The 26,631-nt window shown below is 33.6% G+C and overlaps 1 protein-coding gene across 4 annotated transcripts in view; it reads right to left on the reverse strand.

Annotated features, from left to right (window-relative positions):
* LOC108722850 (pleckstrin homology domain-containing family G member 5) overlaps positions 1–26,631 on the reverse strand; it is a 156,963-nt gene that overhangs the window by 30,863 nt on the left and 99,469 nt on the right. For all 4 annotated transcript variants that reach the window (XM_018448189.1, XM_018448188.1, XM_018448187.1 and 1 more), the window contains one exon: positions 11,616–11,861. In XM_018448189.1, the coding sequence (XP_018303691.1) occupies positions 11,616–11,861 (246 nt within the window). The remainder of the gene's footprint in view (positions 1–11,615; positions 11,862–26,631) is intronic.

Below are 26,631 nucleotides of genomic sequence, written 5' to 3' on the forward strand. Positions count from 1 at the left end.
TCCAGTCTCTCGCAATCTATTAAATGTCAACATAAACACTCTTCGGTTTGGCACTCTTCTGTTTGGAAATCGTCGTGCATATTCTCGCACCGCCTTTAAAGCATTACCGTTGCAGAAACCGTATACAAAAACCATATCAGCATATTCACTATTAGAATACGTACGCGGCATATTGCAAAAGACAAAATTCATCTACTGTTAAAGGCTTTCAAAGAGCGACTGACAAATTCATAACAGAAAGTGGAAAATGTAATCAAATATGTCGGTGCTAGATATGGCAAGAAATGTAAACATTTTTTTTCGATTTCTCTGAAACGGAGCAAAAACGAGCATATGTCTATAGGACTTTTTTTCTTAGTTTTTTACTCCTCTACACGCTCCCGAAGTTTTGCCATTTAATTTGGAAACACCCTGTATATATATCACGATATATTATAGAGAATTCGGTTGGATGCACTAATCCGAAATATTAAAGCCGTTGTACATTAATTTAATCTGTGTAAAAGTAAAATACAAATATTTCGAATTATAAGATACAGAATTTATATAACAGTACAATTAAATGTATTGAGGATTTCACGGTTTAATTCGTTTTTATATATTTATATCAAACATATTTTTACGTCAATTTGTGTACGATGGCTTTAATATGCACCAGTGCGCACCGAGTGCATACAACTGAATTCGTTATTAGATTTTTTTATCTAATTGTTAAAATTAACGTTTTGGTACATATCGCGTAAGAATAAAATACCGTCAGATCTAAGAGATAAAATATTTTCGTGTAAAAGCGACAACTTTAAATAACGAATTTCTGATACTGATAAATCCGTACACGAAACTCAATGATTAATTCCATTGATTGGCGTCTCTTTTAGGATTACATTCTAAAGAAAACTCCAGCCGATTTTGCCGCACAAAGAGCCGACTTTTAGTTTTACTGTTAATCGCTTTAGGATCGGATGTAACCAGTAAGCTGCAACGTACTGTGGTTTAAAGCGAAACTGAACGCTGAATGAATAAATCTCGTTTAAATGCACAATTCGTGACAAGGCATTGAATTTGAAGGGAAAAACTAAGTGCCACAGTATCTCGAATATAATAACTATTATCGACCACAGTCTCGAGATTTCGCGTATTTCAGCGCGCGATAAACAAAGCTTCAAACAAATTAGGCGTTTATCTAGCAATCTGATAACGTACAAAGGGTCCATGAATACAAAACGCCCGTACAAATATTTCTATAGCTGCGCGTGTTCTAGCGATCCTTAACGCAGATATAGCTCGAAGTCGAGCGTCGTTTATATTTTGTATACAATCTTTACTATGCATCTCGAAAACTTAGAAAATTGGTCAGTTTCTCCTTCGCGTTACTGCGATTACTCCGCAGTTCGGGTGCCTGGATTCAATATTGCCACCACGTTCGCCCATTCGACTCAATTTTTTTCCCTCATAAATAATGCAGGGACGCAACGCTCTCATAAATTCGAGTCACCTGGATAGGCTGGTGAGTCAACACGCGGAATTAAATATTAAAGCGCGGCACCGGACTAATCGTCGTCGCGGCAAAGATTGTTGCTTGTCATCATTGCGAATTAGCTTATCTTGCTGCTCAGCATAAATGACATACTTGATAAGTATTTCAGGAAAATATTCATCGAGTGAGTCAACAAAAAGAAATAATCGTCTTTAATCACGACTGGTAAATCAAATTACTGTTAAACAAATATCGTGAGAATCACAAAAACTTGGCTGCCCTTTTTTCGATCTTTAAAAAAGAAATTTTCTAGTAACTTTTTGAAATAAATTCGAGGCAACACAACTGTTCCATGTGGAAGACATATTTTTCGTTTCTTGAATGCGTCGGTTGCATGTAAAATTATGTACATAAATCATACTCGGACTGTAAAAGGTAGTTGTCAGTTCTTGTACCCCGAGGGTTTCAAAGTCTGTAATTGTCGCAATACATTTCACGCGTGAAACATGGAGTGCATAATGAGGTACAATACCTATACTGAATTGTTTCTTTGGCTATGTAATTTTGAGTATATAATCGCGAGAGAGAGAGAGAGAGAGAGAGAGAGAGAGAGAGAGAGAGAGAGAGACTATACACACTATATGTTCTTCCGTGTGGACTTTGTATTATCGATCTCTCCTTTTCATTATAACAACTTAGAAAGTACTTATGCGCGGCTACAGCATGCGCGGCGTTGCATCACAATAAAATTGATTTATCATGTCAGCATTTAAATTCACTTCAGATGTATAATTCCAAATTCGGAACAGAATTCTATTTATAATTTTGTATGTTGTGTAACATAGAAAACATTTGAAGTAAATTCATATATTTACAAAATATATGTATATATATATATATATATATATATCTCTCTCAGAATATACATTTATATTTAGGATTGTGACACACAAAATTATAAATAGAATTTTATTTTGAATTTGATCTCGAATTATAGATTATATAAAGTGGGCTTAATAAAGATTTAAATAAATACCATGATAATTGCCAAAGTTATCAGATAATCATAATAATTGTCCTCTCAGAAAGAATTTTTGATAAAGAGATAAAAAATATTCTTGACGTACTTAATCTTATCGCAATCTTATGCAGTATAAAAATAAGACAATATTATATAAGATTAAATCAATAATTCCTATTCTCCTCCCTTGAATTAAACAAGATTGATTTATTTTCTTGTGACAAGAGTGTAGCACATATGTATTATTTAAGTTTATATATTGTTACGTTTAGAATAAATCTTTATGTTATGACACGCATGATGCTGGTACCATAGTATTTGGCACGAAACCAATATCCAAATTATTTTATTTTAGAATTAAGAATTTTCTATTCAAGATTAAAACGTTCCTCTATTTAACAATAAATATGATTGTCCCTATATCGGTCCCATTTTATAATAAATCGAAAAGTACTGTTGGCTCAGGAAATCTTTTCTATGAGTGCGTGTTTAGTAAATATAATTGATAGATATACAATGACGACAAATTTTTCTGATACATTATTTTGTTATATATTATTGTTAAGCATCTAAAAGTTGCAAAATATTATCCTACATTTTATAAATAAAATCTTTATTTATGAATCTTTTTTATAAATCTTTTCTTTTCCCCTCTCCTTATTATTAATTAAATTTTAGTTAATTTTAAATTTCTTTATTAAGATTGAAAGAGTTTAATAAGAAATATTTCACATACTTTAAGAACTTTTCTTAAAATAAAGATTAATTTTAAGCTGGTAAAAAAACGGATAAATTTTTGTTCCGAATTTTATAGCAAGTCATATATTTCTTTATCCCCGTTATAAGTTTTATTTTTATATGATACTCAACGAGACATGCGTTTCGTAAACGCGAAATTAGAAGAGGAGATAATCTCGTGTATCGTAATTTCGTCGACATACTTCGGCGTTATAATATTGCCGCCGCGTCATTAATAAAATTTATTATTTTAAGAATCCTATAGGGATCTATGCTCTGTTCTGGATGCACTGTTGATCCACGTTTGCATAATATTGATTCAGCTTTCGATAGGGGATAACCGGAGAAGCATAACTCCGTTACTTCCTCAAGGACGTATGTAATTTATGGACCTTTCCGAAGTAAGAATAAATACTTTGGAAGTTCGTGACAATGATATTAACGTCTGTGTAAATGCTTAATGAAAATTCCTTCGTCGCTTTCTATGAGGGACAAAACTGTAACATTACGTTTATCATCCTTCAGGGCGATTGTCTTCATAACGACTTTTTACGACTCTTTTATTACAGCTTTAATTTTTTATGTCAAACTTAAAAAAGAATTATTTGCGTGTGATTGACCCGAAAGTAAATTTTTTCGAACAATTGCTCTTTAATAATATGTCTTTTTCTGCTATAATTAAATCGGAAATTATTTCTATTTGTTACGAAATGACGATTGTATCTTATATATTTTTTTATTGTATCAGAAAATATTTTTTAATATTTTCTATGACATCAAATTATGTTATTTTACTTATGCTTTTCTTAACGTTATGCTCATATTCCACTCACTGGAATTTGCTATTCAGAAACTTTCTTTTGACAAAATTTTTCTTTAATCTAATAATCCATACGTGAGAAAACTATCAATCCATTCTCATCAAGAATAAAAGACGTTAAAAGAGGGAAAGAAGAGCTGAATTATCTGAGGGCTACAGTTTGACAAACTCAATTCTCGTCGTATATTATTACGTGACTCGAATAAAACTCGCAATACATCTCAACTTTTGCCAAAAGTATGCGATGATTTTGTTAAATCGTACTAAATTTCGTGGTGAAATTTTAGCATGGCATAAAAAGAGGCAACCTTTGAAATATTTCCGTGTCAGTGCCAGTTTCATTTACTTATTCATTCAAACAGTAAATACCGACGGTTAAATTTTCTGTGCACATTTTCCTTGCAATTTCATATTTGATAGATCGATTACATGCTCGTTCTATCGTAACAATGCCGCACAACTATCGTCGTTTTTACGTCATAGGCGGCACGTGTAGGCGTAGTTGCAAGTAGTCCAAATCAACGCCTACGCGGCCACTTATATTTCAGTAGATTACATATAGATATAAACCTTATTCATATAGTGTTTACCCTTTCCTATCGATCTGTACACATGCCAGTTTGCGGTTTGGTGCAGTAGTAGTCCTGAAATAGTGGACTTTAGTCGTTATTGCAATTGCAGTATATAAATAAAATTGAATAACTTTTATATAACTAAGATTAAGCGACTTTCAATGTCAATAATTTGAAAAATAAATCTAAATTTGTTTTTTAAAAAATAACAAAGAAAATATATAGTAAAGTAATTCATGTGAAAAACATAAAAAATAATTTATACACAATTGGGAACAACTGCGTGTTTAGAGATTTTAAAATGTGCTTGTAAAATCATAATTTTGAATAAATCTTTTTTTATCTAATCAATATTTTACAATAAAAACGCGGACGTGAAAATATAATGGAGTAACTTTTATATGAGTACCTTTTAATCCTTTCGAAAGCTTTTTCGAGAACATGAAACCATATGAGTGGTAAGCTTGCAGTGTATTTTGCAAATTATCACTCATTTGCGTCGTTAAAAGGTCACTTCGCTGTAACCGCAGTCTAATCTATTAATTCGATCTTATTTCTCGAAAACGATGATGATGTGGGCTTGAGAACTATTGACTCTTATCCTCTAGAGCTTAAAAAAAGCCCTCCTGCGAGCCATTACGTTTATGCGCCTTCACCGACTACTTGTGGTGGAAAATTGCAGTAATTTTGCACTCTTTTGTGATTTGTTGAGATTTTTATGCTCGTTAAGATATGACCTTGACGGCGAGAGTGCGGTAATCCGGGTAATTTTACAATGCGGAGTGCTCGTTTAGTTCTGATGCTTTCATATGAACAAATAACCTGCTATGCTCGTACTATTTTATATTACAATTTACGATACGTGTTCTTGTTCTTGTAAATTATTTACATTATAATTACTGAATTATTGCAGCCGTTGACAGTAGTGTATAAGTAAAAATGAAATCTTCATGATTCTCCTATGAATGGATATCATATATGACGTACATGCAGATTTAAATCTTTTTTTATCTAATCAATATTTTACAATAAAAACGCGGACGTGAAAATATAATGGAGTAACTTTTATATGAGTACCTTTTAATCCTTTCGAAAGCTTTTTCTATTAATTAAATAAGAAATAGGGGTAATGTAAAAATAATTTAATAATAATTTAATAATAATTTAATAATAAAATAAAAGTATAATATGAAAATGTAATACGAATTTTATTATATTTTATCAAGATACATAAAATAGGTATACATTGGCGACAGAATTAAAAAGAATAAATGTAATAATTTATCCGTGACGATTGTAAACGTATAAGTCCGTCGTAATTGCCAACGTATTCTCATTAAATCTAAGTGATATGTAATCTATTTTATTATCTAAAAGCACACGAGAAAGAGAGAAAGAGAGAGAGAGAGAGAGAAAAAGAGAGAAAATTGTATGGTTATTTCCACATACTCGAAACTGTAATTACATTATCTAAATTAGAGAAAAAAATGTAGCTATCGAATAGCTATAGAGATAGTGCTTAGCGATCGATTGTGCTTAGCGTTTGGTTATTAACATCCACGTAAACATCGGTTATTAATGGCCACATAAATATCGATGGCCCAATATACAGTGGTGTTCGCAAAACATTATTAATGTTCGATTTACACTGGTTTAAATTCCCTTGTGTTCTTAATACATTTTTGATTGCACCAGCTGCTTATTCGGTGATGTTAAGTCTTGTTAATATCACATAATGAGGGATGAGATATTTATATAATTAACTGATGCATGTATCTATGTGATGAATATGAGCTCCATTTTCGAGCTACACTTCATGTAGCAGACTCTGAGACGCAATATCAAACGATGACTTAGCGTTCCACTTGATGCTCACAACGTTTATAAAATTATTTCATACCTTTGTTGTTTATCAAATGTTAAACAGAAATAATAATGCTCGCGAGCGTTATTTCTCTTTGTTGTGAAACGTATCCTTAGGAATAAATTAGCGTTCGCGCGACTTTTAAATTTTGCCGCGTGCATTTAGCGCATATTTTGGTGCTGATATATAAATTATTTTTACTTCACTCATTATGTGCGCTACTATTAATCACGCAGCTAATTTTATTTTATTATCATCGGGTTGAAACTATAGTAAACTACGGTGTTACAGTTTCATCAAGTATTTCACGGTGGCGCGTATTTTCTGACCATCGCCCGGCGTTATACACAATGCCCGTAGTTTTACGAAATCAGATCCGACTAATAGCGATTTCGTGTTTCGCCCTGTTTTTCACACCGCCCCCCGCAGCAGTTTCTGCGGATGTCTCTAAATTTCGTATTCCGGCTACTCGCTCGACGAAGGGATCACACAAAGAAGTCTACTCCCTCGCAAAGCACGATCCGTTGAATACCGATCGCTCGACGATTGATAGTTTAGCGCAGATTGTATTAAGTATGACTCAGTTAGTTCCAATTATTCACGTGCCATGGACGCGATGTAAATGAAATAGTGACACGTGTACACAAGTGTGCACATCCTGTACAAAGCTGTTCAAATTATCGAACGAATTATGGCGATGAAGTTTACTCACGGGGATGCGAAATTGTATGCAATGATGAAGCGATAAACAGTAATGAGAATTGTAATTAAGATTCGCCGTTGAAAAATATCAATTGCTCATCCATTCAAAAAAATACTTTTCACATAAATACACTGAGAAAAAAAAGTTATTAACTTAACTAAATGCGTTTAGTTCGTAGTGATTATTTAATTCAAGTATTTTTATATTTAAGTTAAATATTACGTAAGTCATATCACCAAAATCTTGTAATTTAAAACATATTATTTGTTTGAATTAATAAATATTTGCTTGGCAGCTCGTGATCGCTGCATTTAATTGAATCAATTAATATTTTATTGAAAGAGCAACTTTTTTTTCTCAATGTAGAAAAAATCATAAATATAATGATGAAATTTTACGAAATGTAATAATGAGTCATGTTTTTCTTTCTTATTTCAGAGTATAAACAATATTTTTCTTATTCTTATTTTTCTATACTTTTTAATATCTGAATCTTGATATTATAATTTAAAAAAAAAGGAAGATAAAGCGAAGTATGAAATAACTCTGGAAAAGTCGTTGCGAAATTAAAAAGGATCGATAAAAGTACTTAGAGTGGGAATTTAAAATATTGCGCAAATTAATTAACGCCGGTTGGGAGAACGCGATAAGGCGTTTTTTTTGCATCACTCAAGAGCATCGTCTCTCACAGAGTGGAAAAAAGATAAGAAAGAGACGAGTGATGCGAAATGGCAGACTAAAATTTTATAATGCAAGCGATTACGCGATGCTGGATGGAGAAAGCTTTATTTCATTTTCAATGTAATCTCGTCGCGTTCGCGTGATTGTCACACGGACGTGGGATTATGCGAATTGATATATTAATTTTATGGATGTACTCGGTGACGCTTATATCCACGCACTAATGCACACCGCAAGAAAATGACAACAGACTAGCTAATATAATGAAATGTCAGAAACAGTCAACATCGCGGAACAATTCCCTGGTGCAATTAAAGTTAGTTTGATTATATCCTCTTGTTAACGAATGGCATTCTGTAATTCCTATAGTAACCTCATGACTTAATGTACTTATTAATCCTGGAATCTTGTGAAGTCAAAAATAATTCCATTCGAAAAGGAATACTTAGATTGCTATTTGCATAAAAAAGAAAAGACGACGAAGAATTTTTTCCACAATGGATTTACATCCATACAACAGCCACAAAAACGTTAAAAAAATTGTGTCTCTTACTTTATTTCATTAAATTTTAATGTACGTTTGTAGAACAGTTCTCATTTTTATTGCCGAATTATTTTCTTTAAAAAAATCATTCTTTCGCAAAAGATTTTACATATTAAATTTCCTACGATATTATTATACATATATTTTATTTATCATAAATAAAATTGCGTAATGAAACGTATAATGCTTTGAAATGGGAAAGATAATTATTTAAAAGAATTTTTATACACACATCGCCGATAAGGACACTAACGCTCTCATTTACATCGTTTACCTTTAATTAATACATTTAATTTACGGAGATCGGCTTGAAAATAATATGCAAAAAAATATGCTAATCTCTATAATAGCTTCTCTTTCGGAAGAAATAAAATAATGTAGATTAAGGCGATAAAGTGCCGCTGATTCGCGACATGGATATGACCTCTGTAATACCCTAAATTACATTACAGTAAATTATAGTAAACACTTTTCTATGTTATTCTTTTATCATCGACCTGGAGAAGGAAATTAGTTTCGTTGACACTCGACGGGACGCAAAGTAATTGCGTGTTTTACCGGCTAGGAAAATAAAATCTATAATCGCTTTTGTGTAATTTATAAGATCGGAATGGGTATTTAAACGCACAAATATTGATAATCCATTGAAAAGCCGTTAATTGCATATTACTGTCCTGTCGGGCACTCAATTCGGTTTCATTGTAAATTCAGCGAATGAACATGGAATCTCCATTTTAAATATGGGGATTGCAGTTCAGATCATATTCGAGATACTTCAAAAGCATGGGGCGTCTCCTGAATCGTCGAAGATATCTCTCGATAATGGCTTCTACACGACAATCTTACCAATCAATTTTGTTAAAAAACGTTCAAGATGATAATTAAGTGTGTATGTAAACAAGTACACGTTCCAAAAGTAAGAGTTTTTAAAAGCGCGAATAATAAGAACGCGTAAAAGTTTGTGTATTCAAATAAGAAGACAGAGTTAAAAACCCGCACAAGTCCATATAGGAATTGTGTGTGAAGTGTGGAATTTTCTAAATTTGAAAATTCCACGCGTCAAGCAAGAGCATAGTAAAATACAAGTTTTTATCCTATGAATTTTATTGATGAAAAACTAGTTTAATTCTTATTGTATGTTTTAATAAACAAATTTATATTTAAAGAGATCCAATAAACGTTGCTCGTGTTTTTTGACTTTTCTATTTATTAATTTTTGCTTAGCAATCTCGAGCTAGAAAATTTTACATATTTTATTTTACAAGTTTTAATTTTTACAGATTTGATCGTATTCAAACGTGAGCAAATAAAATGCGCGCATAAGATGCAAAAGTAACAACAATCTTTGGAGTGCCACGATTTTACTTTCGCACAAATCTCACTCAAGCATGAACGCAAGAGTGTGTGATATCTTATGCCACTTATACATAATCTACAATATGCGGAGTAAACTTGGTGGAAAAAGTAAGAGTAAGAAATCGACCAATCACAGTCGATTATTCTTTCTACATTCGACTGTAATTGGTCAATTTCTCACTTTTACTTTTTGCATCATGCTTACTTCGCACGGAAAAAAAAATTTAGTTTAACTGGAATTCTGGTGGAAAATGAACGATCCAAAATTTTGGTTAAGTTCACTAGATTTCTGGTTAAATCTACTAGAATTCTAGTAGATTTGACCAAGGAAATTCTGAATGTTATCTGAAGATTGTCGCAACTGGAATTCTAGTATAGATTTAACCAGAATTCTGTCCATTTTCCATCAGGATTTCAGTTAATTCAATCAAACATTTTTCTCTGTGCGCATATTGTAGATAATGCATTACATGATCAACATTCTTGAATGGCGGTCTAAACTCACGGTTTTGCGTCCCCCTCAGCCTGTACACTCCTGTTAGTATGCAGGTACACGTAAAGACCACTAATAGCACAAAGAATTGAGCTCTTGCCGGTTGTAATTCACGGGTGAAACTGTATCGAAATGTGCTGCAACACGAACCGCCGCATATCAAGTAGCAGACAATCCGCGGATTCAGATGTACAGGTGTACATAGTCTCGCTTGCGAGTGGATATCGCGTTACGTACGATCATCATATATGAAATTTATTGACGTTAGCGGAAGAACGAGAACACGGAATGAAACTATTGTATTTCATCGTTTGCATAATTTTCACGGCCGCTCATTGCACATTTTCCATTCAGTCACCGGTTTGAAATTCATTCGAATAACGGAAGATAAATCTCTGGCAAACGGCGCGAAGAACGTAGAAACATTTATGTTTCTTTTAGACTTCCGCGATACAATGGCGATAAGAGCTCGCCGATCGCGTTTTGCTTTATCCGTTTTATTCGCTCGTCGCGCTGGGATAAAGCGAAATCCGCGAATAAAGAGAAAATTCTCTCGTTATATCGAGTTTCTCTCATATGCGCGAAAATCTTTTATTTCTATGTCGGATATACGCATCCTTCTCTTCTCATTTCACTCTCAAACAAATATGACATAAATATTTCGCATTGCATACAATCCTCGCGGATATATGTCTGTTTATGCAATATTTAACATCAAAGTTCGAAATTTTTCATCAAAGACGATTTTCATCAAAGACAATTTTAATTGTGAACGATTTGTTAATTATAAGCAATTAAAAAAAGGAAAACAAAAATAAAAACGACTTAAAACTTTCATAAAAGTAAAACTTTCATAAAATGGCAATAGAATCTACTAAGCTAGTACTCCAGACAATTTGAAATAACTTCGGACAACCTTTTCTACGAAAACTTAACGCACTCCGAAGTTAATTGCTAAGTTATTTAATAACGAAACTTCAGCCGTTTCGTCAAATCATGGTATGCATTTAGTTTTCGGCAGAAGAAAAAGTCTGACTCGTGAAACTTCCACGGAAACTGTATTGAAGTTTCTTCCTTTTAATTAAAAGTGATACGCTAATAACAGTACGTCAAAGACATAAAAACGTGGGGGAGATGTTATAATAAGGGATGTTACAAATTATATTATGAAAGCTGCAGCAATATTCGCTAAAGTTTGAATTGAGGGAAGGGAGCAAGGAAGTTTGTAAAAGGAGCACTCAGGTATTCCATTGGAAAATAAGCATGGTGAAAGCGCGTCGCGAATCATTTCCGAGGTGACATATTGAAGAGGAGTTTGTCGAATATATTTGCCGATAAGAACTCACCTGAGATCGTGAGAATTTGTGCCTGCGACTGGAGTTCGCGATCTCGGTTGGTGTCGCATTCGGTGCGAGAAATCGAATCCGATTGTATTCAATACCGAGGGGGTGGTGTTGCAGCTGATGGGACTGCTGATGGTGATGCAGGTGAGGGGGTTGCTGCTGCGAGGGATCGCCCTCCAGATGATGCTCCCCCGTATCTAACATGCTGCCACTCAGGGAGTCTAGCTGCGTCAACGACCTTGAACGCACCTGTAACAATAAAGGATCATTCATACGTTAGTCTCTGTATAATTAAATAAGAAATGTGTACTACGTGTGCTTGTTGTTAACCGCATTATACAAATAATAACTAAGATATAGATCTTTAATAATAACAATTTAATAACATATTTAATCCTCAACTACAGTTATATATACTATATATGTATATGAAAACTACACTTAAGTTCTAAAGCGTTCTACTTCAAGTACAAAATGTAAATAAACGTCCGCCTTAGTTAATAGAAGAAGATTCAATGCTTTTTATTTACAATTTAGAACCTCCTAGTATCAATACAAATTGTACAACTGTCTAAAAGTTTTTGCTTCGGGTCTAAATAACCGTTGCTGTAGAGGATTAATAATAACAATTACTTAGAAATTTGTATCGAAAGTTTTTTTAGAGAATGAGAGGTGCTCTTTTACTCTCTGCTTTAAAGTAAAAATTGTGATAAATAATTAATCTTGCTCAAAATTTTTATTTCTTCAAAAGTGACAAATGTTGTTCTTGCAATGCTTGTCTAATTGATAGCAAATTAAGTCAGTTTTTGACACAATATTTTTTAGCAATGCTCTATTTTAAAATAAAAAAAAAGGAAAAACACTTTTTTCCTCAATATTATATTTTTTCGATGCGATTATCGAAATTTTTTAGACAGGGCAGTGTGAATTCATATAAATTATTTGCTTTCTATCACTGCAAGCAATCTCATGCAAATATCATATATCCCATTCCACCTAATTCTTCTCTCCCCATAATTATCTTCCAATTATTCGCTCGGGGATCAAGCCGAATGCTTCGAAATTGCAAGCACAAATAATGCGATCTGTGTTATTGCGGACGCATACAACGGCCAACAATAAAATAAATTTGTGGCCGCAATCAAATGCACCAGTATGCGCTAGGCGCGTCTGAGAAGAGGGTGAACAAACGAAGTGGAGGGTGACACATCGATAGAGGCTGGCCGGTTTGATATTAACGAACCCGTGGCGTAGCAGTGTGTAGACTCAACCAACAGGCTGACTTCCTGGGAGATAAATCCCAGGGAAACCTTCGTGTGGACGAAGCGGGTCACTGGACGATCGATTTATGCGAATCAATCCCTCCTGCTGTACCTCGAGGGATTCCTGTCGTTCGTTATCACGATTTACTTGTTGTGTTCTTCTTTCACTCATCGCAATAATTTACCGCCGCGACGTGTGTCTTCGAAGGGATTCCTCTCGCTTGGTTTCTCTTTCTTTCTCTTATTAGCGACAAATCACGCAAGATACAATTGAATGACTGGGGTACAGGAGGAGGACAAATTTTCATTTTATATGACGGTTTTAAGCGAAGTAGTTATCAAACGATGTGTAACTTTAGACGACGCTGGAAATAGGGAAGGAAGAGTGACTGTCGTGTTAAGTTTATAATGAGCAGCAGCATGTTACTGCCTAATTTGAAGTTAGGGAGAAGTAATAACCATTTGTGAAACGAATTTAAAATAATTACGGACGAATTACGTAAATTGCACAATGTTTAATAGGTATATATGTAGTACAATCACTTTTTATGAAAATTCTTTATTCTATTAGGAGATCGATCAGAGTTCTCAAATATAAATTTCATTAACAAAATCATATTAAAAATATTTTTCTTTAATATTAAAATCTTTCTAAAAAAAGACAAAATAAAAATTAATCGTTGTGTTTTTAATATTATAAATATTAAGCGATTTGGAATATATTCAATATGTAACATAAAGATGAACTATTTATTTTAACCATTTTGAAGAAAATTTTTTCTATAAAAGCATTCATACGAACCATTTTGTATGAAAATACAAGACACCTTTTTGATCGTACAAATAATTCTTTAGAAAATTCTCTTGCAACTTTTACGGCCAAAAATAGTGAGATGTTCTTCCTTATATGAACGTACGACTTTATAAATAATTCCTATAATAATGCTCGATTATCTCAGGCAATTTTGTTGTATCATTCTAGGTGTATCCGAATAAATAATAACACAGAAGAAAGAAAGTAACTGCCGTAACTAAAAACTGCGTGATAACTAATAGGTGTAAAATATCATAAGTATCATAAAAATAAAATATAGGTATCATAGCTAATGTCTTAGCTGTGATATCTATATTATAGCAGCAACAGCAAACCGTTCCACCGTAGTTTATAAATAGCTACGGCAGCAAATATATTTTAACAAACCAAGATTAGTTACGGCAGAAAAAAATTTTTTAAGTTATATAGCGAATAAACTTCCAAAAAAACTGCATAAGTTGTTCTGACGCACATGTATCCGGCATAAAATTTCACAATAAATAACAAATTAAAATAACATGACACTGATGAATTTGATCCATGTGTATAGAAAAATAAATCTAACTCGATTTATATTATATGTAAAAAATTGAGATTTTGTAAAAATACGCAACAACTGGTTAAAACATAATTTATTAAATCGGAGATAAAACGTCTGTCATTCACAACGCAAAAGATAAAATTCAACGTACAAAATATACCTCAAACAAATAAATCTGATTATAATTCTGAACTCCTCGAGATTCCCCTGTTGTTCTCGAATCGTCCCAATTCCTAAAGTGTCCACGATTTCCATTCTATCACGAGCGATACAACGGTTTCATGCGAGATTAGGTTACACACATTTCGAGCATTTAGGGCGAAAACAGGATATTTACACCGACCTAGAGTGCGTCGTCATGTTAAATCCTTTTTAGCTGTCAAATGGACTTCCATGAGGCACGATTATCCTGACTGATAAAAGCACCCGAGGCAATTTACGCGATGAGAAACAAATAGCTCAATAATAGCTCGAAATGACAATTGTATCACAGAAGTAACGTGCAAATTATGGTCGCGTTCAAAGATCACGGCTGTGTTTGCTTTGGTGCTCACGGCGCTTGTGAGCATCAATTGTCCTTGTTTAATATTTAAAAACAACAAGGATAAAACGACGCTTAAAGCGTTGTGAGCGTCAAAACGAACATAGCCCACATTTCATTATATTATACATATATTCCACATTTTCCTTTTCATCCCCACTTCGAGGTTCAATCTCAGGTTTGCTTGAAATTCAGTAATCGGGTCGTCCATTTTTTAACACTAGTATCTCTCTTTTTCTCTCTTGGTTCCTTGACGACGTTCCAAAGATGTATAGGAACCTACTCTCACAAAAAGGAAAAGAGGAAGAGACAGAGTCGAATCGTAGGATTCAAGAAGAAAACTCAATTACGCCCTCGCACAACGGTATCGAAGACGCTGATACTTTCGTCGCCTGTATGTACATACTTTGATGTATACATTTTCACGCGCGGTGGGTTTACCCATCGATGGGTCCGAGTCGATTGCTGGGCGTCTTTGATCGTTCGATCTTATTTCACCCTCGGTCTTATAGGGATTCGTAGCTACGTCGTCACCATGTGTCGTCGCGGTGACGGAACGAAAACGAAGATGTGCGAAATGAAAAATGTCGAAGAGGGATTTTGGTATTTGTGGATGCAGAGTGACGCTTTGCTATGATTATCGAGAAATATTGAAGTTTATTCCTCGGTCATCGACGATCTTCTTCAAGAAGACCTCTCGCAATCCCTTTTGCCGCGTTTACAAGATACACAATATGTAGTATCCTGAAAAACACGTTCATGTAGATAAATAAGATCTTGTGTACGTTCCGCGCGCGGCTTATGGGATTTTTCTTCTAAAAATAGGACAGTGCGATTGAGTAACGGAATTTTTAGACCGCATCGAGTATAAATAAAAAAGGAAGAATTATACAAACACAAAATACGTTTAAAAATAAATTCCAATAGCTGATATTTTCTCCTTACATTGAAAAAAATAAATTTGAATAAATATTTGTTTGAACAGTTCTAAGTAAATATTTACTAAATGTAAACTATATTTACTAAATGTATTTATTTGATACAAAAATCATTAATTTAATTTAACTATTATTTTTCTGTTGAATAAATATTTATGTACTATACCATTGGAGAAAATGTGTCGAATTAACATAAATCGCATGTCCTAAATGGTCCACTCAAATTTTTGAGTTAATTTTACACAAGATGTATATATTAGAAGGTAACACATATTATGTAAGAGAATAAATACAAAGAAAGATAATATCGACATAGTTTGTAAATAAATCGTGGGAATTTTTTTTTATCAGAAAATTAACATTTATGATATGTTAAATTAACATATAAATTGGGTCATTTTGAAAAATTACACTAAAAAAAAGTTGAATATCAATTTTACACAAAACTTTTAAATAATCACATTATGTTAAATTAACATGAAATATGTTAAAAAGTTCAACACAAACTCTTAACACAGAACGTGAGTGAACCGTTTTCAACACAAATACACAAATTTTTTTATTGTGTATAAGTAACTGTTTATTTATTGCTAGTATCATATTACAAAGTTAGTATTATATTATAAAGACAATATATATATCAAGATTTAGTAAATTCTTTTTTTGTATAGTTTATAAATGATTAGGGGATAAAAAATCTTTAAAAAGTAATTTTCCGAAATCTACAAGCGACAATCTTTTATATGATTTATGTAATCACACGTCATCCTCTACTGATTATAACAAAGACATACAAAATATATGTCAGAACTAAGCACATTTTTAACAGTAATAATTTTGTTTTACACAAAAGTGTATTTTCCAATTCATTACAGTTTTAAATCACAAAAAAGCCCGCATGAAAGAGTCAATAATTTGAAGTAACTTATTTAATCTAAAGATAAACGTTATATATATTTTTTTTTCGTTCCGTTTAGACGTCGATCTGTCTTTTGCGCACTGCATTTTAGATCAATTTATCTCCTGCGCGCTTAATCTTATATTCTATTGCGACATTGTGCGACAAATTCTTTGCAAATTTCTCGAAACGTTGCATTTTCCCTGATTTTACGCACTCTCTGATTCCGACATTGTACAGATTTATCGTGACGTCGCGAATAATATATATATCCGCAAGCTTTCGACTTTATATTATCCAGCAGAATTCTCTCGCGGCCGAGAGGGCCGTAACATATTTTATTTTACGAGGAAGTGTCGTATGCGGAACGTGTATTAAATCGTTCCGTGTATTCTCGATTCCTTGCCTTGGCCTCTTCCATCTATTTCACTTTATGCAGCAAGTCCTGCAAGTCGTAAGACACACGTCAATCTTTATTTCGTCCCATGTTACGACACGCTATATCTTTTCCGTATATTTTAAAACGAATGTCACACGTTTGCAACGATATTATGTCGCGGTTTGATTTCCTGGGGCAATTCGAAAATCTAAATGCGAGATTGAAACATTTTTCCTCTGTGTGCGAACGGTAGTTTCATAATAGCAGTTTCTTTGACATTTTTAAATATTTCTTTTCTTGCTGCATTTAGTTCTTGTTCGGCTCTTGTATTTCTCTTCTCTCGTGAATGTTGCGAAAGTAACCATCTCGTCTGATGGAATTCACGTCTGTTTAAGAAATATGTTTCTTTATATCGGAAAATACTGTGCTCATTTGTATCTGCCGTCTTATCAATTTGTTGAATGCCTAAATTCCCGCCCTAAATTCTAACTCAATTACAAGCGCGCGGTTTCGTAGTTCAGGATAAACTATTTTGAGGTTGAAACTGGCATTGTTCCATGATCAAATGAAGTTTCTACTAATTAACTCCTTGATTAATCAATCCTCGTCAAGTCTCGGCGATTTTGTAACAACAATATCGCGTAAGATTGCAATTGTACCGCGCGTTAACGCCGGTACGTCTGCGTCGATTTGATGTGGTTCGAAGGGCGATTAATTATCCGAAAACTCGAATGCTAGTCTCTATCAGGCTTAGTACGGTGAGAATCGAATCGCTTCGGATTCCGGTAGCGTTTCGTAGTTCTCGAACGTTTTCCGATTTCCGAATTTCGAAGCGTGACCAGTAAGGCTTCCTACCTTGAAACCGAAGAAGTTAACGGCTCGAACAAAGACATCTTCATAAAAAAATAATTTAATGTACGATACATTCGGATTTCTTCAGGGAATAGAGAAACATCAGTGCGAAACAAAACAGATATGGGCAAAACAAATCATATCTGCAACACCTCGTGTCGCGACTCTTATATCCATCTTTCGGAGAATATGACTCTTATGACTGCTATTTTGTGACGTGTATGACGCAATATGTTTTTAATTCTGCTTTACGAGACATCTTAAAACATCACGTAGGTTATGTCCGATCTATCGACCTCATAATAGTGAAACATCCATTTTAGATTATGGTGGCGCGATACCGTCGTCGCACATTTTTTCGCGAGTTCCTTATGCCTGCCCACACAGCTGTTAAAATGCAAATGCACGAACCTCGCTCGGCGGTAAAACTTGTCCTTAATATCTGAAACATCGCCAATAATGATCCACGATATTAGTCGTAAAGCGAATGTGCTACGTACAGCCTGGCGAACGTTAACCCAGAAAACGATGCATTTAATGGAGTGATTGAGAATGCCCGGTGGCCGTGCAAGTTTAATATTGCGACTAGCACGAACGCGCCTCTTCTCTTTCACCTTTCGGAGTTCTAAAGAATCGGCAATAACGGAGATGCATGCTTGTGGCTTCCTATGTCACGTGCATTCTGATGCATTTTCCTTCCGATCGAAGATTACGCGGATTTACAGGCCGTCACGGCCACGAACAGGCAACGCAATTTTCGTCGATCCTCCGTCTAAACATGACAGACGTTTAAATCGAATCTTTGGAGCGGCATATGGGAAATCCAGGCTGGCTTCGTCGCATGAGCGGTAAAGAAAAAATAAGTGAATGTACTTGATGCGATAAATTTAGAAAATGGTGAGAGCAATAAATATTAAATACTATATTACAGACATCATAATAAATGTTTTTCAAAATATAAAGTATTTAATTTTAGAATTTAAAGTAATAATTAATTTATATGATTTGTAATAAATATATATTTGATGATAAAAAAAGTAGAAGAGATCGAAGTAGCAGCGATAAAATATTTGCTAATTTTGAATAGTAGATCCTTTAGCAAGAATGTAAAATGCTTTTCTCAATAATTTGCACGTAACATATAGTCACTGACAAGGAAAGGCAAAACTTTGTTCTATATTCAAAAATTAGAAGCAAAAGCTTGTAAGCTTACTTACTATTCATCCATTTAATTAAAAACTGGTTTCGTTAGCTTAAAATTGCTGCTGCTATTTATGTTCTACTTATCAACGGTTTTCATTTTTTTAATTTTTCTAATTTTTTATTTTAATCGTGGACGTTTAACTTCGTTAAAAAAATCCGCGACGATATTTCGTGTGATGATAATTCAAAGACCAGAAGAAGTTTTGGCCACTACAGATTTACTTTTTCATCAGCATCGAGTCGCCGGAATGAAGGTCGTAATTAAAATAGAGCAAATGAGGTCGACGACGGCTAATTGGATCGGGTAGGATGGAGAACGACGAGATTTCTCGCTCGCGTAAATTCGGTTACGAACGGTGTCCGTGATCTCGGAAATTAAATCGGCATGCTTGGTTGCATGCAACTCGCGATTCACCGATGACATTCGATTGCAGAAAGTTACACGAGTCATGCGGTACGTTTTCACAGGCAACGTTAATCAGCTCATCGTTAAAATATTCCTGAGGATACATTTTATAATTATAGGAAAAGAGATATTACATATTTACTGATTTACATCTAGAGTGTTCTGCGGTTCCGGAATGTTATTAAGAAGTCAATGTAACTTTTTCAACTTCCAAATGGGATGTCTTGTCTGCTGCAATTAAAATTCCTTTGAAGAGCAGCGCCTACCTCAAGTTAAAAGTTTCGATACTTATTTGCCTTTCTGATCCACGTGATTAGCGAAAAGCCCTTTATCTTCAGCGATTTGTAATACAACTTGTAAAGAACTTGTTCAAGAGGAATTTACTTCAAATTCCATAAAGCTCCTCCCCGCCTTCAAAATACATCTCGTTCTCCTCGCAACAACTGTTTTGAATCGTGACATTGTTCAGCATATAATTGGATATACACACTGAAAAAAATTATTAAATCTTAATATATATTTCTTTGAATAGTACCAAACTTACAGTAAATAAATATTTACTCAATGAAAAAAATGACAATTAAATCAAATTAATGATTTTTGTATGGGATAAATATATGTTTACATTTAATAAATATTTACTTAAAACTATTCAAACAAATATTTATTAAAATTTAGTCTTTTTAGCGTATTTCTGAAGAATACAATAGCACTCATGACGTAATCGGCCGAAAAGATTTTCGAGAATAAGGTTGGAGGGATATCAACCCTTAGTGGGACTCCCTTGTTTCATCCCTTGCTTTTAATTGCAGACTTCGTAAACGCGCGCACTGCGTAAACTTCGTTCGCTTCCTTAAATCTGTTCGCACGCTGAAATTGACCATTAACGACAGAATGCCTTTAATTATCATCCCTTCTTCACCTCTCCTGTTTGTCCTCCCTTTTTTTCTTGTATTCCGCTATACTTTTCGCATGCCTCGCTTATTCCCGCTTTCATTTTCCCTTTTCGTGGCTTTTTGCGATTATCGTTTCGCTTTGGCGCGCAATGTACGTGTATCGCTATATACGTATAGGCACTTAAACGCCCATCGTAGATGGAATTATGCTCCTCCTTGAATGGGAATTAATCGAGTTCTGAAACAGAGACGCATGCCGATAATTCGACAGCTCATTTACCCGAGCTGTTATAATCGCACGTGTAAAGTTCCAGCGCGTTATTACCGAAAGCACAAATGAATGTGTGAATCGACTAGCTAAAAATGGATTTTTTTTGCATGAAGATCACTTCGAAATAAACCTTTGTTAAAAAAAAAAAACGATTTTGTACAAAAAGATCGGTTTAAAATAGCCTCTTTTAATTAGAAAAATTAATTTTTCGCAAAATAGATCGGTTTAAAATCGCTATTGTCATTGGGAAGACTGATTTTTGGAGATTAGAACATCCCTCCTAGCCGGAAATATAACACCGAACGCATTCATGCAAGTAAATAAAACTTTTGTTTTTAATTTAAATCAATTTTGGTATATATATATATATATACGTAAATATAAATGTAAATGAAGCGCAAATACAAGTTGTTACGTAACGTCGAGTTCGAAATATTATTTACCACAATCGACCGATACCGAACGAGGCAGAAATGTGTAAATTGAAAACGTTGCGATAACGCACGGATAATGAGAATACGGTTTAATGAATTATTGGGGCTCATATTCGGCTCGCAAATGTACGCGCCATTAAGTATCTCAGATTATCCGCCGGAGTGATAATATGTATATCAAATCGGCAATGGTAACAACGCGCGCGATGGTCAGAAGGTGAAATAGTTAAATCGATGATCGAACACGCGGGCGATTTTACTGCATCGTAAATGTTGAACTGCCGGAACTTTCGATCTCTCATATGAGAAAAGAGTTTCGCAGGACAGCCGGGATAGAAACTAATTGCACGGCGTCGAATCATACGCGAATTTTATCACGCGTTCCGTAACGCTTCGCAAACGGCAATCGTTCATTCGTTCGTTCGTTCGTTCGTTCGTTCGTTCGTTCGTTCATCGGTGTGAGAGAGAGAGGATCTGATTTTTGTCAATTTAGCGAAGGACCTCGCAACCTTGTCAATTTAGTAAAGAGTGCGTCACTAACAAGAGTCGCCAGTCCATAATTCGTGACAGAGCGCAATTTTGTGCAGGTTGAAAATATTTTGGATTCTCTCGCGATTGAAAAAAGGATATATTGTATTCTTGATATTAGAGAGTTTTTGCAATAACGTGAATCCAGATACGGTAAACGCTAAAATCACCAAGTCATCCTTTTCTTAATTAGTTGTTAACCTTTAGACTGCCGGGAAAGATCACTTTTGTGGCTCTTGAGTGTGGGTTAAAATACCATTTTTGGTGGCATTTTAAATACTAATTGTATTAAACATATATATGTGTATGTTGCCCAAAATATATAAAAATATATAAGTATTGAAAAATATACAAAATAAGTAAAAAATATAAAAAAGTAAAAAAATTATAAAACAAGAAAAAAGTAAAAAAAATACAAAAAATAAGTTTAAGAACCAAACAAAAAAGAAAAGTCAAAAAGAAGCTATAAACTTTTTACGTCTATGTCATTAGCTCTGGGTAATGCTAAATAAAGGAAAGTTTTCTGCATGAGTCTATACGTTTATATTCATTTATGTTGTCAATATTACGTTTAGGGTTCGAAATTTCCTAAATCTATGCTCAGAATTGAAATCAGCGATACCAAAAATCCCCAAATACACTATTTTTGAGAAAATAAACATTTTTCATATTTGATCGTACGTTCTTTGCCGGGAAAGCCACTTTTGTGGCTTTGCAAAAATCGTTGCGTCATGTGTATGTTACTTTTTGAAAAATTTTTGAGGAAAACGAATCACTATTTTAATGAAAAAATGCCGGCAATCTAAAGGTTAAAAAGAAGATAACCTGACCTTATCGTTCACTGTATTTGTGGATAAACGGTATTGCAAAAACTCTCTAATTACCGAATAATTTCAATACGAATTTTGGGTTATATTTAACCACGATAAACGGTAACCATCACAATACGCTATTATATTATTATAATTATTATAGAGATAAAAGTAACTAATTACCACCAAAAGAGAGTGTCATTACATTTTGACCTCCCTCTTCGCGATTTAATTTTCAATTTAGTGGACTACAAAATAAAGTCATAATCTGTGCTTAATTAATTACTACAATTTTGCGTTATTTCCGTTACAGCGTCATTGTTCTCATATTACATATTGTTATTTAATTACTAAAACAATCGTTATGCTCGGTGAAACAAGATTTATAAATATGCATGTCAAAGTACAAACATGGCCGTTTATTCTTGTTATATAACGACAATAAGAACGCGTCATTGTTAAGTTCGCGGAAGCACTGATGACTTATTCTAAATTATTATTAAATTATTATAAATTATTGCGCATGTTGTATCTACAGCAAACAGCTGGAAGAGCTTTATAGCGGTGGCTCTTTATGTTGTCTTGCGCTGTTATAAGCTTGTTGAAACACTTCGAGTGCGTCTTGCTGTGAAATTGTTTTCGTCAATTATGATAATATGTTGTATTAATTAAAGGTACTTGAACATTTAGTACGTACCGTCTTCAGACTTGTCTTCCTTCTCAAAAGCGAGCTTTAGGGTGCGTTTCGTTTTGCGCTTATTAATTATAGAGCTCGTTAATTACATCGCTCTTATTTTTATCCGCAGAGATCAATATACTTCGGCCTACTATTGATATAGATACCTATATATATTGATATGTATCGGAAAATTTATTTCTTCATGAAATTTTCTTCTTGATCCGAACTTCTCGATTACAAAATGTACGAAGTACTCCGCGTTATTTGCGGCTATAACGAAACTTCTTCGATACGACGAACTACTTCGATAGCGGAATTCGGGTACAGTCAGCATGTTTGCGGAAAACGACATGAAATAAATTGCATCGCAAGTTCCCTCGCATCTTCGATGGGGAACTTGGGGGAACTGTGTTCTAAACTTACGAAAACCTTGCTATTTAATTTTTAATACATTTCAATTCCGTTTCGATCGAAAATGTTTAATCATTAGACATAACGATATAAAGACATAACGTTCATTAAATGACGAAAGTTTTATACATGTATTATATAATAATGCCGAAAATATAACACTAAAAATGATCAAGAATATTTCATTTGGTCTCGAAGAAAGATTAAGCCTTGATTGCCACGTTTTTAATAGAGAAATATAAAATTGTTTACAGAATACTTTTTCTCTATTTGCGTAAAATTTGCAAGGTATGTATTAAATCTAATCCTTGTTGTTTTTTTTTTCTCTTGTCTTACTAAATTGTATTGTTTTTTTATTTTAAATTCATTAAATTTTTAGTTGAATAATTTAATGAATTGCAGTTAAAAATTAATTTAGCGATCGTTCATGAAATTATTAAATTTGATTATAGTTATTAAATTATTCAATTCGAATATTTATCAGCTATATTGAGCTATAGAATTTTTTTGAAACGGCGAATTCTATGCGTTAAAATTTTCCGGATATTTGCGAACTTTCGAAATGTGGGAATGTATCGAAAAAATTGCAACGCACAAAATTGCATTCCACGTAGCAAAGAGAGCGCGATGCACCAAGCTGTTGATGAATTCGCTGATATCATGGATCGCATATACCTTGATACATTGTACGCGTGTTGGTGCATGTTTGCGATGCGAAGAATCACTTAAAGAAAATAGCTGCACTGAGGAGGAAAGTTTGCGCGAGGCAATATATAGCGGGAAAAGTTCTGATTGGTGTGAGAATGCGTGTTCTTCTCGGCATGATGCGCTGATAAAATAACGCATCACTGGCATCCTTACAGTATCCTGAAACTGCGAGAAGGAATGTGCTTCGCTTATATTAATATCCAAGGTATCTCCAGATAACATAGAACGGCACGTTAAACATCGTTACATTAGATAGTGTATATCGATCTTACCTATCAAGTCAGGCAGTGCTTGCAATGAAAACAATAAAAGCTGGAAAAAGACTAGTTCAATAGCGCTTAATAAGTTTAAAAAAAATATACAATTGTGGCACGTATTTGTTTCATGTACGAAAACAATTTTATTTTCTCAAGTGAATTATTTTGCCGATATCTCTCTGTGTAATATCGCTTGGATTTATTTTTGCATATAGCAACTAATCAATCAGGACCAGTCAAACATACTATAGAAAGCAATCTAACATAAGCGAAACAATGTGAAATAATTTCCATATGACCTGGAATGTGTATAATAATAAAAGTTATTTGCAGCATCAAATGAAAAATTAAATGCACATTGAAAATACCATTTCGTTCTTGTTTATGTCTGGATTTAATAATTAAAAGTTGCGCGATGAACGAGTATGATAAATACTGGCGATTGTTAAAACACGAAGATTACTTCACATGCCTCGTTTTAGCAACAAAAACTAGGATAATGATCGTGTAGCAATGATATTTGAATGGAACTGAATTAAGCCGCTTTATAGCTGCATATGATAAATGGTTGACTGCAGTCAACAGATCTGACAGTTGCACGACAATCGAATAACAATTGAATCTGATTGATGAATACCGGGAAATCTAACCTAGGAGGAACTTTTGCTACTGAGGAATTGATTAGCTATTACATTTATAAATGCTGAATCTAAGCGATATTACGCGAAGAGAAGCAATCAAGAGAATAACTCAGCTCATTATCAAGAGATAAAATAGAATTTCTCTATTCTACATGTTTCTAGATACGATAAATATTTAATTAACGTTAATTATATTTAATCAACATTAAATATTAATAAAAATATATATATAAGAAAATAAGTAATAGATACTTTCATTACATCTTATACGAGTATTTTGAAAAAATAAAAAGTTCATTTATATATTAAATTTGTCTTTATCTAAAAAAAGTTTAATTGTTATTTATTAGAGTCCTAGTTAGTTCATAATCCTACTGTATATGTATAATAGCCGATAAGGGTATGTCACAACATCCACTGTTGTTGGCTATTAGGATATAGCCCCTAGCGATTATAATTGCTAATTTATCATACTTAGCCTAATTGTGTATTGTTCGAAGTTTGCTGGTTATTCCTCGTAAAGTTCCCCCCAAATGAGCTTATTATATTATATCAATTCCACCAAATTGAAATTTAATAAAGCGTATTAGTTATTTAAAAAACGCTGCATTAAGTTTCTCTTAAATGATATTCACGAGTTAGACTTTTAAAATGTAAATTTAACAAAATACAATTACTTTTTTAGAAATATAAATTATTTAAAACATATTTACAGTAAAATAGAAGAAGAGATTGAATGCAGTTATTTAATAAAATTATTGTTAAAGTGTTATTTAATATAAATAACAATTATCAACATAAATTACTGATAGTAGTTTTTTATGTGTTATGAAATATTATAATGCTCTTTTTCAACAATTTACAAAAGTTTTAATGTCATAAATTTGAACGATAATGTTCTTCCTTTACGTTACTTTAGATACAATAAGAACGATAAATTATTATGATTCAAATAGCATTAAATAAAGGACAGATAAATCCTTTGTTTCGATCATAAATACATGCTTTTGTTTCTATTATATACTTTCTAATTTTCAGTCACGTTGAAAGTTTCCTTACCGAAATGTGCAATCCGTTTTAGTCCAGATGTAAGAGGACGATGGAAGTTAAGTGAAACATCTCCACGCGAAATATCTGTTCTGTGTGCGCTAAGTCACTTAACAATTCACTTAACAAAGTATTTCTCGGCGTTTATCTTCGCGCAGTTATTATAAAGTGCGCAAGAGCGCAAAAATGGCTGATTACGACTTTGCTCTTCAACTGCTTAACTGGTTTAACAAACTTGCTAAATATCGTGCCATCAAATCGGAATTCGGCCGAAATGCATTCTACTGAACAGCGAGCTGAATAAATACGTAAAACTTTAAAGTTTGATCAAATATGCAGACTTTCGCCCTTTTCTCCTGACCTCGGCTTATCTGTTCGAACTCACTAAAACATCCGTGTGATGAAACAAGAGAAGGAACGTGCGGTTGTGGCAACTGCGAGAAGTCCCACGAGACGAATATAATTCGATCTGTACATCGCAACGATGACACACACAACAGA

Source organism: Mycetomoellerius zeteki, unplaced genomic scaffold (assembly GCF_001594055.1).
Source record: "Mycetomoellerius zeteki isolate Tzet28-1 unplaced genomic scaffold, Tzet1.0 scaffold220, whole genome shotgun sequence".
Taxonomy (NCBI): domain Eukaryota; kingdom Metazoa; phylum Arthropoda; class Insecta; order Hymenoptera; family Formicidae; genus Mycetomoellerius; species Mycetomoellerius zeteki.